General features: G+C 38.1%; 1 protein-coding gene across 1 annotated transcript; it reads left to right on the forward strand.

Annotated features, from left to right (window-relative positions):
* The first annotated feature begins 920 nt into the window (after window positions 1-920).
* On the forward strand, window positions 921-10,709 carry LOC127123813 (UTP--glucose-1-phosphate uridylyltransferase-like). The gene is made up of 7 exons (XM_051053992.1): window positions 921-1,214; window positions 8,993-9,050; window positions 9,164-9,210; window positions 9,299-9,364; window positions 9,493-9,525; window positions 10,447-10,499; window positions 10,584-10,709. Exons 1-7 carry the CDS (start codon window positions 921-923, stop codon window positions 10,681-10,683), a joined length of 651 nt encoding a protein of 216 aa, XP_050909949.1. The 3' UTR covers window positions 10,684-10,709.
* Window positions 10,710-16,694: the final 5,985 nt, after the last annotated feature.

Consider the following 16,694-nt stretch of genomic DNA (forward strand, 5'->3'; position numbering starts at 1 on the left):
CCAATCCAAAGGAGCACTGCAAAGCAATATTTACTAGAAGTGGTAGAGAGTTGGCAGGTGAAAAAAGTGAGGAAATTACAATAGAGAAGGATATGGATGTTGTACTGGAAAAGGGGAAAGTGGCAGAAACTGCTCAGTTCGCGCCGCGATCTCGCTTCGCGCCGCGAAGACAGCAGAACCAGCAATTGATGGAGGAACAGCAGTGTGAAGCGGAAATGAATAAGGAAATCGAACCAAGGAAGAAGAAAAAAGGAGACAAAGGAGTGAATGTCATTCCAGTTCAACATCTACCATATCCGCACGCACCGTCAAAGAAGGACAATGCTAGGCATTATGCACGGTTCATGGACATCTTCAAGCAACTTCAAATCAATATTCCATTTGCTGATGCATTAGAACAAATGCCACGGTATGCTAAATTTATGAAAGACATTCTTACCAAGAAAAGGCGACATGTGGAAGATGAGACCATCATTCTTGATGCACGGTGTAGCGCAATCATCCAGAAGACTTTACCTCGGAAGGAGTCCGACCCGGGCCGGGTTGTTCTACCGGTAACCATTGGAAGCACATATGTTGGGAACGGTTTGATAGATTTGGGCTCTAGTATAAATTTAATTCCTCTTTCTATTGTCAAACGATTGGGAAATGTGGAGATTAAATCAACAAGAATGACTTTACAACTAGCCGACAAGTCTACCACTTTACCATACGGAATTGCTAAAGACATGTTAGTGAAGGTGGACAAATTCTTGTTTCCGGTAGATTTCGTAATAATGGAGATGGATGAGGACCGTGATGTGCCCCTAATTCTTGGAAGACCTTTTATGAAAACAGCTCGGATGATGATTGACGTAGATGATGGACTAATGAAGGTGAGAGTGCAAGACGAAGAGGTGACCTTTAATCTTTTTAAAGCTATGAAGCATCCACATGACAAACATGATTCATTCCGAAATGATGCCATTGAAGAAAAATACCATGATGGAAAGGCCCGTCGCAAGGAGTTTCATGTCGGACAAATGGTACTGCTTTTCAAATCAAGGTTCAAGTTATTCCCGAGTAAGCTGAAGTCAAAAGGGTTAGGACCGTTTGTAGTCAAAGAGGTGCGCAATGATGGAGCCATTGTGATCGAGGACCCAAAGTCTCAAGAAAGTTGGACTGTCAATGGTCAAAGACTGAAAGTCTATCATAGCGGTGACATAAACCGTGATGTGGATGTCGTGTCTCTATTTAAACCGGGCTAATCAGTGGACCGTCGAGCTCAAACGACGTTAAACAAAGCGCTTGTTGGGAGGCAACCCAACATTGTAAGTCTGTATTTTAATTTTTTTTTCTGCTGTGTGAGTTTTTGCTGTGTTAAACTTTGAAAAAAATTGGGTTCTGGTTTTTACAGTTCGCCCCGCGAACAAAGTTCGCCCCGCGAACTGCATGACAGGACCAGTTCGCCCCGCGAACAGTAAAAAACAGAACTAATTTTTTTTGAAATTTCCTTCAGTTCGCCCCGCGAACAAAGTTCGCCCCGCGAACTGGAAAAAAAAAAAAAAAAAAAAAAAAAATTAGCTATTTCTTGTCTATTTCAGTACCCAGATTTACATTTTCAATTGATTCCTCATGCGGCTGTATGGTCTTTTCTTCTTGTAGTACCAGTCTGGCAAGTTCTCCAGGGACTTCACAATCTTCCTCACTTCCATCCTCGGCTTGGTAGATCGGATTTTCAAAGTCATAATGAACAGTAGCAGAATTATTATCAACAGGATCCAGAGTGGATATGGATCGGAAAACTGTTACGTGAGTGTGTGCAAGAAAACATAGCTTGTTTGAAAAATGACAAGAAAGATAAAGAGCGCAATATTTGAATGCAAAAAGTCCATTGATTTATTGAATGTAAATATGCTTATGAAAATGACAAAACCCTTGAAAAATTAGCTATTATGCCCCGGGTATAGACACAATGCTTTGAAACACAAAAATAGCAATAACAATTACTCCTGGCTAAAGGAAATCGGGATAGTGTCTTCAGCCTTCCAATTATTGAGTCCGTCACCAATTGTTGGGAAAATCCAGCTATCCAAGTCACAATCGTTATCAGCATCTTCCACAGCACTGACAGTCTTGTCATGATTAGGCAGAGGAGCAGTGATGTCCTTAGGAGTCTCCAGAGGATCAGAGGTAGCCGCCTGTATCTTTCCACTTCGAATGTCGCTTTCAACACATTCACCTGTCAGTATGAGTTCAGTGAAACCTGACGAGGAACTTCTCAATAGATGGTTGTAGAATGGGCCAGTCAGTGTACCCATGAACATGTCCACTAATTCTCGATCCGTCATAGGGGGTTTGACTCTGCCAGCCAAATCTCTCCATTTCTGAGCATATTCTTTGAAGCTTTCTTTAGATCCCATAGTCATATTCTGCAACTGTAGCCGAGTGGGCGCTGATTCAGAATTATATTGGTAGTGCTTGTAGAAAGCTATTGCTAAATCAGTCCAGGTGCGGATGTTAGAGCTCTCGAGCTGATAGTACCATTCCAACTGTGTGCCAGACAGACTCTCTTGGAAGAAATGGATCCATAGCTTCTTATTAGTGGTATACGGCTGAATCTTTCTCACATAAGCTCTCAGATGCATTTGAGGACAAGATGCCCCATCATACTTAGTGAAAGTGGGGACCTTGAATTTGCGGGGAATGACCACATCAGAGACCAGACCTAAGCTTTCAAAATCCAGACCGGGCGCCTTCTGACCTTCCATAGCTAGCATACGTTCTTCCAGCAGTTTATACTTATCACTTTTTGGAGAGTACTGCTCATTCTCATAATCTTCATCGTCATCCTCCTGGCTGAAGAGATCAGCATTCTCCTCTTCTTGATCCTTCGGCGTTATGATCTTGACTCCTGCGGACTGTCCTCTAAGCCTTCTTCCCAGGTTAATGTAACTCATAGGTTTCTTGTCTTTCTTCTTTTCGAGCAAGAGAGCCTTCAGTTCCTCCTGCCCCTTGGATAAGTTCAAGATCATCTCCTGGAATTGAGCATTTTGAGCCTGGAGATCCTTGACAGCTTGTTCGAGGTCCATTTTTCTGTTTGGAAGGAAGACCGTGAGAACATTGATCCCTTTAGAGTACCTGTTATGCAATGTTATGTCATGCTATGCAATGTATACAATGTTTCAATGTTTAAAGTCCTTGAAATGGTCAGTACAATGCCATGATGTCATGATGTTATGATGTTATGATGTTATGTAAGTAGCAAGCACAAGCAAGTCACACAACAATCATTCCTAGGTTTTAAGGCTTGCATGAGTTCCATAGGTAAGTACCCTCCCCACTGAAGTTTGGTTGGTTCAACCTGTCTTAGAATAGTAACCGGGTTCTAGAAGGATCTCAAATCATCGACCTTTCTTTAAGTCCACTTCAGTGCAACACCAAGTGGTTGACCAAAGCTTCCCTAAAGTCCAATCTCAAAGAGTGTAGTATCGAGTCTCAACCAACCTCAGTCGGAACCGAAGCCAGTTATCTCACTACTTTCTAATGGCTAGGATGAGTCAATTAGGGTTCTAAAGGTCTGGTTAATGCTTTGATGACACCACGCGAATGCCAAATTTTTTCTCAAGTAAACATGAGGAACATCAGGACATCCAAAGTGTCACATTAACCGTAGCCATCATTTTAACCATTCCAGTATACGCCGGATAGTCGCGATGATCTATTGCTACTTACCTAAGGTACACTAGATCCGGGTGTAGGATCTTTCACTCAACAATACCCTTAAAAGAAGGAACAAATTAAAACATAAATGATTTTTTAAGGTGACCTCTCTTTGTAGTCCCCAGCAGAGTCGCCAGTTCTGTCATACGGTGAACTGACTTTATTTGTTTTTGCTTTGGAAAGCAAATGTCGCGGTTAGCAAGAGTCGCCACTGACTTTTCTTTTATCCAATAAGGAAAGGCGGAAAAGAACAGGAAAGACCTTAATTTAGATTTTGTTTTCGGGAGGTACATTATACAAAGGGAAGGTGTTAGCACCCTTTGTATCCATGGTTATCCATGGGCTCTTAATTGCTTAACCATTTATGTTTTTCTTGTTTGAAAAAAGTGTTTGAGAAATGTTTAGAAAATGTTTTGAAAAGGAGAATTTAACTTTGTAATGATTCTTGCATGAATGTATACAAAGTGGTTATCTCGTTGAGTTTTGAAAGTCGTTTAGAAAAATATAACTCGGCAATGATCCTAGTACGAATGTATGCCAAGTGGTGATTTTCTAAGGGAGATTTTGAAAAGGTGTGAGGTGTGAAAAGTATTCCAATTTATGAGTAAGCAATCAAGAGTTATACCTACCCAAGGTCTTTATGGGCATTTCCTGTCCTTATGAGGGTAAAATTGTCCTTACTATTGAGAAGTAAGTAGTTTTATCCTTTGGATGTAAAAGGGTCATCGTAGGGTCATCGATTGGTCATTGAAGGCCACAGTTGTGAGGATACCTTAGCATTCGAAGGGACGATCATCATTTAACCGTAGGCTACACCGAAGGGTCTTCGAGGGACAAAGGCAACATTCGAGGGACTATGATGATTTAACCGAAGGGTCTTTGCTAAGTGCATCCCCACATTCGCGGGACATGACCATAATACCGTAATATCGTAGGGTAACAAAGAGAGGTCCAAGATCACTTATTTGAAGGCAAAGTTTTACAATTAATTAGATAGCCGTAATCAATTAGGTAATTAGGTCCATGTCAAAATTGATGAAATCAATACATTAAAATCAAGCTAGGTAATTTAGGGTGAATCTCCACATTAACATTAAGTAATTCAAAATCCATCTCTATAAGGGTATCCCCCACATAAAGTGGAATACCTAGCCGGCCGTTTCCTCGAGGATATGTACGCCTTTACACAATTCAGCACACGGGTTAGAACATCGAGATAAAGTACAATTGGAAATTGCACCACAAAATAAACACAACAGTCATAAAGTCAAACCAAATAATGCAGAATTATAATAAATCTTGATTAGATAAACATAAGGTAGAACAGAAAAGAAGCAAAACAGCCACTGTCTCGTTCGCTTCTGCTTCGCCTAGCGAAGGCTTAGCGAGTGCTCGCTACAAGCTCGCTTAGCGATGTGCTAGCGAGCGGCCACTGGTTTTGAATTTGATAGCAGCATGATCTCCGGAACCCTGAACTTTATGGCATTTAATTACAGGAACAACATGGACAAACATTCAGGATATTCAAGCATACTTAAATTCGCATGTGAAGTCAAATTACATATCCGAAACTTTAATCATGACACTTTATGTATATAGAGATTACCGATTAAAAGCATAAAACAGTAGCAATGCGCAAACCTGTTTGCAACTGCGATGCGATGTTGAAGGGACTGACCACTCTTGGTATCAGATGGAGTCGGGCGGCGGTAGCTTCGGAGCGGATGAGCGGCCTTCAGGGTTTCTTTACTCGGAATCCTCTAGGTTAGTCTCCAGAGTTTCTATGCCAGGGTTTCCGTCCGTCTTCGTCTGTTTTTTGTTCTCCCTTTTCCTGAATGAAGCTTGGCTATTTATAATGCTTGTGATGACCTAATGGGCTGAGAATGAAGCCTGAAAATTCTGATACATCGCAAGCTTCGCTAGGCGAAGGAGTTGCTCGCCTAGCGAGCGAGCTAGTTTGGGCCTTTTTCTGGATTGGGTGCTTCGCTAGGCGAGTGGCATAACGAAGGGTTCGCTAAGCGAAGGAATTGCTCGCCTAGCGAGCAGGCCAGTTTGGGCCATTTTCTGGATTGGGCCACTCGTGAGCTGGGCCTTTGCTCTTTTGGGACCAGTGCCTTGAAAAATAAGTTGGAGTGCCTTAAAAATGCCTTGTAATATTAACGGGCAAATTTTGGGGTATGACATATCTGAATCAAAATCTAACTTGCACAGGCAGCAAGTCAATCACACAGCAAGTAAGCAACACAGGTGAACAGGTATCACACGCTATATGCACACAAGCGGCTCATACAAGGCTGGGCTTTAGTCAAGGGGTCATATCAACCTCGACAAACAAGCCAACACTGGAAAGGGTGTCTGAGGCTCTTAACCACTGACATTGACCGTCAGGGTGAGCAGATGAAAGGTAATGAGGGTTGGACCTCATAGCTCTTAACCCGGGCCTGGGTGAGCTTCAATCAATGAAAACGTGGGGGTCCAGAATGAGGGACCCTGCTCCACTTGACTGACACTGTACAAGATCTTGGGTGTTCATTCAAAATGCATCAGCACGTAGTACGAGCAAGACGAAAGACTCAACTGAATAGCAGGGGATTGATTGCAAATCCCTTCTATCTGCCAATTGCCTCTTCACTTAGGAGGACTTGAAGTGCATGGCACAAATATAAACAGTCACAAGCATTGCCTCTTAAGGAGGGCTTCAGACAGGTGCCTGCCAAAGATAGCAGGTCTTCCAGACTACATGAAGTTAGAGGTCATTACCTAAGTGGTATGCCAACCACAAGCAAAGCAACTCAAGCAATGAGTTAGAGCTACTAAAGTACCTGTAAAAAAGTCAAACAAGTCAATATTCACATTCAGACAAACCAAACAAACAGTCAACAGTGTTACAACCAATATGCACAACATGTAAGTCAACAAGTAGACAACTCAAGTGAGATCATCTCCAAGGAACCTACAATACAACAAATGTTAGTGGACAAAGCAAATTTGCATCTCAAGTCATGAGATCAACATCAATCATTAGGACTAATAGCTTGGACCTGAAATACAAAGCTCAAATTGTGAGTTCAAACCACTAGTGCAAAGACTAGGGTCAAAGGCAAAGCAAAAAGTCAAAACAGAAACCAATATTCCACATGAAGCACATTTATTCAATCAAGAACATGTCCTAAAAAGGACCAAGTCAAAAGCATCAAGCAAAGTCATCTCATGAGCAAGATATGGCAAAGGCAATTTCAAAGCACACAATTGGACATCAAGAATGAAAATTCCATATTAAAACAGAAATGACTCAAACAATCATGAAAATTTTTATGAGCATACAACATGTCAAACATAATCATCATGCCAAAAATTAGAATTAACAGAGCTCAATTGACCTAGAAATAAAAATGCACAAGTATGACATCAAATTGTGTGACACACATTGTCACACCATACGTTTATGTGTATAAAACAGAGATGGAACATGAGAAAAATACCAAACCAAGCCTCAAATGTCAAGCATCATGTTAGGAATCATCATACAAAATTTCATGGCAATTGGATCATTATTGAGCATTTCACAATAGAAAGAATGAAGCATGTCACATTTTGCACATATGATCAATCAACCAGTCACAATTCAAATTCCAGAAGTGATAAAATCATGAAATTACCACCAAAAAATAATAGACACTCATGTGAACATTTAGCAAAAAGAATGGATTAAATTGGATCAAATTTCAAATTGATATGATTTTTCAAAGTTAGCATAAAAAATGAAATAAAAATGAAGAAAGTGTAAGATGAAATTGGAGGGAAAGGCAAAGATGGGAATTAATTTGAAAATATGGTTCTGGCAGGAATCGAACCCGGTGCAGATCAAAAATGCGCTAAACAAAAATAAAATACCAAAATGATGGAGCTGGGAATCGAAGCGTGTTACTGGCTAAAACGATGCAGTTTCATTAATGAAGTGGCGTGTCCAGTCACCGGTCAATGCAAACGTGGACGAGGTCAAAGCAGCGAGGTCAATAGAAAGGCCAACAGGAAACACATGTGGCATCTACAGGGACAAAACCCTAGCGCCAGCACTGCTAGTTGCAGGCGGCGGCTCCCACAGCCAGGCAAGGAGGAAAACACCGTCTTCTTCGTGAAGACGGTGGTTGTTACTGTAGCGCATGGCAATTTTTTTTCCAGAATTTGCAAATTTATACATCATTCGACTCGTCTTGACATGTAGATCATGAATCCAACATTATTTAGGCCTAAATCCACATATATTTTAAGAATCGAAGGAAATAAGAATGGATCTGCAAACTTTAAATCCACATAACTTCTTCATTTTTCATCCAAATTTCGTGAAACTTATATCAGAATCACCAGCATGCAAAGGCCTATCTAATCATGTGCATAAAGTCAAGAATTATGAGATTCGAAATTGGACCAACCTGGAATGACAGTGATCAAAACAGTGAGTTCAAGGCCTCCAAAGTGTGTGAATCTACTCCTTAACTCTTGTTACGAAGCTCTATGAATGAATTGAGGCTTGGAGATGCTTGGATCTAGCTCAATTTGCACTTGCCATTGATGTGTTCATATGCTTGACATGCTTCAAACCTTGCTCAAATTCCACAAAAAATGGATGAATCATGCACTACGCCAAAAACTGGAATAGACGGCGCACCTTAGAGGGCGCTTTATTATAAAAGCGCACTCTAAAGTGAAGCGAAAAAATAAGGAGCGAACAACTGGAATAGACAGCGCACTTTAGAGGGCGCTTTTGTAATAAAGCGCCCTCTAAGGTGAAGCGAAAAAATAAGGAGGAGATAGAGGGACAACAATACAGGGCGCTTTTTAGAAAGCGCCCTCTAAGGTTACCCTTAGAGGGCGCTTTTAAAAAAGCGCTCTATAAGTCCATGTGCATTTCCAGTTTATAAAGCGCTTTTGGAAAGCCTTAGAGAGCGCTTTCATAAGCGCCCTCTTAGGCCCCCTTTAGAGGGCGCTTTTTTTCCACAAGCGCCATCTAAGGTCCCCTTTAGTAAACATTAAAATTATAACATACTGCGCGTTTTGTTATTTCACTCTCTGTTATTTTCGTTCTTTTTCACGTTAGGGTTCTCACTGCTACGATTTTCGCTACTTCTAAGGCGTTCTCCTTCCACCTCTGTTAGATCTACGACGTTTCCTCCTTCTAATAATTCGTTGTTAGCTGTTCGATTTTGACACCATAGGTATTTTTCTAATCTTCATATGGGTCTTTTATAATTAATGCATCACTATCTTTTCTTTTTTTACTCTCTTACAGGGTAAGGAGTATGTGTTCGTTACCAATTCAGATAACTTGGGTGCCCTAGTTGATTTGAGTATCCTTCCTTATGTTTTATTTTCTATTACATTTTGGTTGTATTGCTTGTTTGTTATTTATACATGCAAAGGGTATCTCAAGTACAGCGGTATCCTTGACTGGTTAATCAAGAAATCTTAAATCATTTGATCCAGAACAAGAATGAATATTGTATGGAGGTAAATAAAGATAGCTGTTATCAAGAAACTTCCATTTAGATTTAGACCTACATAATATTGATTTTTTTTCTTGGTGCTTGTAATACAGGTGACTCCCAAGACATTGGCTGATGTGAAGGGTGGCACTCTTATTTCTTATGAAGGAAGGGTTCAGGCACGTATCTGTTGCTCAATTCATTTCTTCTCAACCAAAATTTATTTGATTAAGTCAGTAAACTTATGATCAATTAGAATCTTAAGGTATTGATGCTAAGTGACATTATCTTTGATTGTTTAATGCAGCTCCTGGAAATTGCCCAAGTCCCAGATGAACATGTAAGCCACTAAATCTGTCTTGTATTCTTTCTTAGATCATCTCCCTTTCCCAAGTGTAGGCACTAGGTAATTATTTTTGTAAATTATAAAGCATAAGGATCTTGGTTAACTATACGGGTTTTTATGACTAAGAAGGAAATGACTCGTCTGCTTTTAAATAGCTATATTTGGTTGGCTGTCAAGGACCTTTAAGTTGAATTGGTGCTAACAAGTTGTTAAATACTTGTTTGACCGTAAAGCTCATGGCTAGGCAAAACCAGTTATTAATAATAGATCAGGAAAGTTAAAAGACTCACTGCTGTCATTTTGAATAAAATAACACTATTTATTTAATGGAAATTTTGAAGGTCGAAAATCATATATTCAACATAAGGAACTATGGAGAGTTATGAAGCATCATTTATTCACTAAACCCTTTTACACTGTCAGCTCTTGTTTTGATAATAGCTCCTATGTTGAGAAAACAAAAAGCCTATTGAATTGAACAAGACTTGGCGACATCTTATGAACTATAATCATGAATTGTCAATATTCTATTTTAAAGTTTTATCCACCGTTGACATTAATGATGACTCCTTAATTAGGATTTAGAGTGACAACTGGGAAGTGAGTGATATGATGTTCAAACACATATTTGCAATTTTTTTTGGGTTTATTTGTTACCATAAGAAGTAATAAAGTGGATCTTTATCATAATATTGTTAACAAAATCTACCCTACCCTCTCCATTTCCTCTCAGTTTACCATCCTCAAATTGATGCTCACTTGATAAAAGTGTGCAACACTTTTTTGACCATGATATTCTCATATTTGATCATAATTTATGGTAGCTGTAACATTCTTGTAAATTATGATGGCAAGTTATTGGCAAAGATGTTGAGAATTTTTTAGCTTGATCAATCAATGCCTGTTTTCTTGCAGGTCAGTGAATTTAAGTCGATAGAGAAGTTCAAAATTTTCAATACAAATAACTTGTAAGTTTTGTTGGTTTGCTCCCTGATTGTTATAGATTATATTCACATTTGGCGTGCTTACTATTGACAACATATGATTTACAGATGGGTGAACTTAAAAGCAATTAAAAGGCTTGTTGAGGCTGATGCTCTGAAGATGGAGATTATTCCCAATCCTAAGGTTAATATCGGTCATTTTCAATAGACAGGCAATAGCTCATCTTTTCCGTTTGTTTTATTTTCTTTTATAGGGTTGCTATAGCGTTGGCTAGTCGCCCGACTCTTTGACATTAAGATTTAAATTGCTGACAAAACTTGATATTTGTTTAGATGGAGATGTTCCATTGTCGTCAAGCCTCATTCGCGTAGATGATGATGCTGGATATTTGAAAGTATCAATTGATATTTGTTTAGATGGAGATGTTCCATTGTCGTCAAGCCTCATTCGCGTAGATGATGATGCTGGATATTTGAAAGTATCCCTCTACGACAATGGAACATGTCCATCTAAACAAATATCAATTCTATCTTCAAAAGATAAGGGACCAAAAATATAAGGGGATTACGCAGCAAATCGAGTCAGTTGCATAAAAAAAAAGGTATAAACACAATTATATGATATTTATGCATAGAAAATGTTAATTCTTGATCTTATACTTCACCTAACTAATTTTATGATATTTTAGGTTCATGCTATTGATATTGAACAAAAAGAGGTTGTTGCTAAGAAGACTGCGGCTAGCAAAAAAAACATACATCTCAGAGATGCTTTTGCTACTTAGTTTTATTTCTTTTTAAGTTATGAATTGGTTGTATATTTAGAATCTTTAGAAGTTAAACGATTATATATCAGTGGATTGTTGTATATGTATGGATTGTTGTATATAAGGCTTGTTGAATGCAATGTGTGAAAAAGGGCTTCAAATTATACAGTTTTAGGTGTACTGCTTCAATATACAGGTTGTCTAAAATAAATAAAAAAATATAGCGCTTTTTAAAAAAAAAATTTAAATAACCACCCACTTTAGAGGGCGCTTTCCAAAATAAGCGCCCTCTAAACCCTTTAAATTTCCACTTTAGAGGGCGCTTTCCAGTAAAAGCGCCCTCTAAACCCTTAAAAGTTTCCACTTTAGAGGGCGCTTTCTTTAAAAAGCGCCCTCTAAAGTGGCCCTTAAAGGGCTTAAAGAGCCACTTTAGAGAGCGCTTTCACCAGGAAAAAAAGCGCTGTCTTTATCTATGCCAGCGCCAGATTAGAGGGCGCTTTAAAGCGCTGTTATAGGCCAAAAAAAGCGCCCTCTTTTCCCTTATTTGGCGTAGTGATGCTCCAAATGTCATGAGGATGATGGATCTATCAAGAAAATATGTGGTTATGTGGAGAAAATTTGAATTTGAGATGAGAGAAATTTTGGAGGGAAAATGAGATCTAGATCTAGAATTGGTGATTATGAACAATTCTGTTAGGGTTTGCCTTATATATGCTCTACTAATCACATCCAAATCACAATTAGTCATGAGTTAATTAGGATTAGGCGAAAATAAGGTGTATGACAATTTTTGGAAAATTGGTGGTGCCATGCAAATGTACACGTGAACAGTAGCAAATGGATGATCAAATTCACTTAAAATCACTTCATGCACATGTTGGCAATGGTATTTTGTTCCCATGATGCACCAAATTCAAATTTGCAATTTTCCCTCCAAAATGGTCATGAATAAGCAAATGATTATATGATGAAATTTCATGCAATGCCATGAATGATTTGGAAAATACATGTCACAAGGAGCAAAGTGCAAAAAGAGGCACTCAATTTGGAGCTTTGGTTCAAAAGTTATGGCCTTTCGAAGTTTCAAGCACACTTGGCAATGATTTGATCATATCTCCTCAACCATCCATCAGATGCTCATGATCTTGGACTTTTTGGAAATGGGAGAGAAATATCTTCAACTTTCATGTTGGACAAAAATCCATTTGAAGCTTCCTTGATGATGTAAAATCAAGTTGAATTTGAACCAAAATCTTTCCATTTTTGGAAACTTTCAATTACAGGTCACTTTCCATTTTTGGAAACTTTTGATCTGACCTCAAATTTTTCAAGATATGTGTTTATAATGACAAATGAACCTCTTTTGAACATGAATGAGATGTTGAAACTCATTTCTCCACCTCCTAACCCTCAGTTGACTCTCTGTTGACTTTCTGGTTGACAGATGACTTAGAAGTGCTCTGATCAGCTTGAGCCTCAACCACTTGAGGAATTGGCTTCAAAATGAACCTTGGATCATATAAACTCAATAGGATGATCATGTGATCCCACTCTCCATAGAATACCTCATCTCCTTGAAAATCACTGATTGGAAGAATGCAACTGATTAGGGTTGACCAGAGGTTAAAACCCTAATCCTAAGGAACCTGAGCATGAACAATGAACCCCTTACAGATGACAATAACTATGATGATGATGATGTACCCTTGCAATCAAAATAATACTCAACCTCCTTGAGGAACCAATAAAACCCTAATTGAAGAGCAACCCTCAGATGATTGATCATCAATTCAATAAGACCCTCAGGCATGAATCTCTTAACCTCTCTATCTTCTGAGAAAGACTTAGGAGGATGACTTTCTTATTATCACATGATATGCAATATGCAAATGCCTAATGTCCTACAAAATGAAATGCAATATGCTAAACTAGTCCCAAGAAGAGGAGGGCAAATTTTGAGGTGTTACACCATTCATTAAATTTTTTGCATTTTGGTTATTGCACAAAACGGCAACAATAATGTCTTTCCCATTACCTTTGCTCTGGTTGAAGGTGAAACCGCTGGTGGTTGGGGTTTCTTTCTTAGTCATCTCAGAACACATGTCGCTCCACAAACCAATCTCTATTTGATTTCAGATAGACATTCAGATATTGAGATTGCTTATAAATAACCATGATAATGAATGGCATAATCCTCCTCCTACCCATGTCTATTGCATTAGACATATCGCACAAAACTTCATGTATGCAATCAAAGACAAGAACCTTTGCAAAAAGTGGTGAATGCAGGGTATGCTCTAACTCAGTCGTCATTTCAACATTACCGTGACGAAATTAGATTGTTTAATACATATGCAGAAAGGTGGGTGGATAACATGCCATTAGAGTAGTGGACAAGGGCATTTGACAGAGGCTGTCGATGGGGCCACATGACAACAAACCTTGTGGAATGCATGAATGACGTATTCAAAGGCATTAGAAATCTACCAATAACCACATTGGTCAGAACAACCTATTTTAGGTTGGCGTCAACCTTCGCAACCAGAGGTGAAAGATGGAGTGCAGTGTTAATGTCAGGTCAATTATTCAATGAATGTTGTATGAAAGTGATCAAAGAGGTTACAATCTTTGACTGTCATAGGAAAAATTTAACTATATAGGAAACAATGGACCACAATGAGGGGAGGCCAAATTTATCCTATATTGTCAGACTAAACAGAAGTTGGTGCGACTGTGGAAAGTTCCAGGCCTTCTGTATTCCTTGCTCCTATGTCATTGCGGCATGCGCACATACTCGCCAATACGCTTACATCCATCTATATGATGTTTACAAGGCCATTACCGTCATGAATGTCTATAACAAAAACTTCTCAGTGCTAGCAATGGAGGAATATTGATATCAAGGGGACATAGTTTGGCACAACGATGAGTTGTGAAAAAAGAAAAAAGGACGACCAAACAACACACGTATTAGAACAAAAATGGATACGGCTGATAAAATGATAAGATTATGTAGTATGTGTCGTCAACCCGGACACAATAAGAAAAAATGTTCCAATCTAGGAGCAACCTCTGCATCATGATTTAATACCTCCATTCAATTTTTGTAACCTTTGATTTTGGTATATTAATAACTTTTTGTTACAACAAGGTTACCAACAAACATCACTCCAACTTAAACACACTTAAAATCGAACAGGTCTGAATAAACAACACAAACAACAAATATCAAAACAGATAAAAATACTTAACCACAACATTTCTAACTTATTACAACAATCAAACCGATGTCATCTGGTCCAAACATCACTTACCTAACATCTTTATCATTTTTTACTCACACCCACGTATGGCCTCGAGTCTCTCAATACTTCTAATTTCTTTGCCTTTAGGTACATTTCCGTATAAACAACGAACCAACTCCCTCTTTAGTTGCTCGAAACGACAGATGTTACAGAATATCATCTCCATTAGAGACTTGCCTCTCGAATAAATCATTTCTCCATAGCGGCGACAAAGATGAAACATGTTTGCAATATAATGAAAAGAGATGTGGAAAAATGAATCACCCAAACACATTTATTTATACAAAAAAAATTACACAATACACGGAGGCGTCAGACTAATTGGCGCATCCTCTCACTTTTTACATATGGGCGTCAATTGGATTGGCAACACCGTGTGTTGTAGCCAGTTCAATTGGCGCCCCCTCTTTAAAATTAAGGGTAGGCGCCAATTCATTTGGCACCTACGTCTTAACGTTTTTTTTAAGGTGGGGTAGTTTGGGAATTAATCTGAAAAGTGGGTTATTTTGGGATTTTTTTTAAAAAAAATGGGTTATTTGAGTAAAATATTCCAAAATTGTTGTCAATGTAAAACATCAATGTATACGATAATACACTTTAATCTTTCATTATTTCAAATAATATATACGATCACGACCATTTTACCACGACTGTGTAAATGACCCTTGCCCCTTGCGAAATTAAACTGCTTCATTTTATTTACTTTTAAAAAATTAATTTATATTTTACAATGGTTAGATATAGTAATTGTAAAAAATATTATAAAGTTATGAGTTTGAATCACAACATCCGCAAATTTGTGGTTTCTTTAATATAGTGGTGTCTTTTCTATTTTTTTAAATATTATAATAACACATTTCTTTTTAATTTATTTTAAAACTAAATATAAGTTATATTTTCTCACAATTAGAATTTTCAACTGTGGTGAAATGTTTTTCTCTTAAAAAAAACTTAAATGGTTAAAAATTGGCGATTAAAATAAATAAATAGGATTTCACCACGATTGAAATTTTCACCCGTGGTAAAATGTATTACTCTTATTCAAGAAACATATTTTACTTTGTCATGTCTATTTAGTTACGATTGTCTTACGAAAGCCATATTCAACGCTTACAAAAACCACGTTGAACCCTTAGCAAGTTTATTATCTCCATAAACAAAGAGAGCCCTAAACATGTATCATCTCCAACTCGTTCACCGTCGTGTCATATTCATTTTTTCACCATCATATCTTCTCAACCTAGTTCTTCAGTAAACATGGTTGAACTCCATCAATATCGCTTCAGGTTGTACAAAGAACTGAAATACAAAGAAAAACCTAAAGAAGAAACACAAACAATACTTGCAAGGAAAGACGAAACTCATACGAAATTTGACACTTTGACTTCTTCATCACATTTTTGTTACATAAAATATCTCCACCATGCATGAAACGATAATGTTGTTGATATATTTTTGGTTTATGTTATTGATGATGTTGATGTTGTTAGAATTTTGAAGAATTCATTATGTTGGAATTACACCCAAAACTTAGAGAATTTTGAATCAATCTTGATGAACAATAATCAATTCTTCAGATTGATTCCTTCTCTTGTTCTTCACTTTTCACTTGAGTGAATCAACCACATCTTGTCGAAGGCACACTTCTTCGACATTTCGACAACTATACAATTTTTACACAGAGTATTTCGACAATAATATACTCTATCGAAATGGTGCTTTGATACAAAAAATTATATTCTTAACACACTACCTAATTCACTGTGTCTAAGTTATCTACATTCATCGTTGTTCTTAGTACTTTGAACACTTTGACAAGCACATCTTTTGTCATGATGTCTGCAATCTGATTCTCAGTTCTGCAATGTTCCAAGTTTAGATTTTCGTTTGCTACTTTCTCTCGAAGATAATTGAACCTTATTTCAATGTGTTTAGTTCTTCCATGTGCTATCAGATTCTTCACCATATTGATACCATACATATTGTCGATCTTCATGGTAATTTCTCCATGATCCATCTGTAACGCTCCAACTGCTTTCATGATTATTAACTGACCCTACAAACCAACACGAGTCTTTTCAGCTGTTTTTTGTCCTCACTCGCACACTTTCTGGGAAACTTCCTAGAAGGTCACCCATCCCAATACT

This window comes from Lathyrus oleraceus, chromosome 2 (genome assembly GCF_024323335.1).
Source record: "Lathyrus oleraceus cultivar Zhongwan6 chromosome 2, CAAS_Psat_ZW6_1.0, whole genome shotgun sequence".
NCBI classification, from domain to species: Eukaryota; Viridiplantae; Streptophyta; class Magnoliopsida; order Fabales; family Fabaceae; genus Lathyrus; species Lathyrus oleraceus.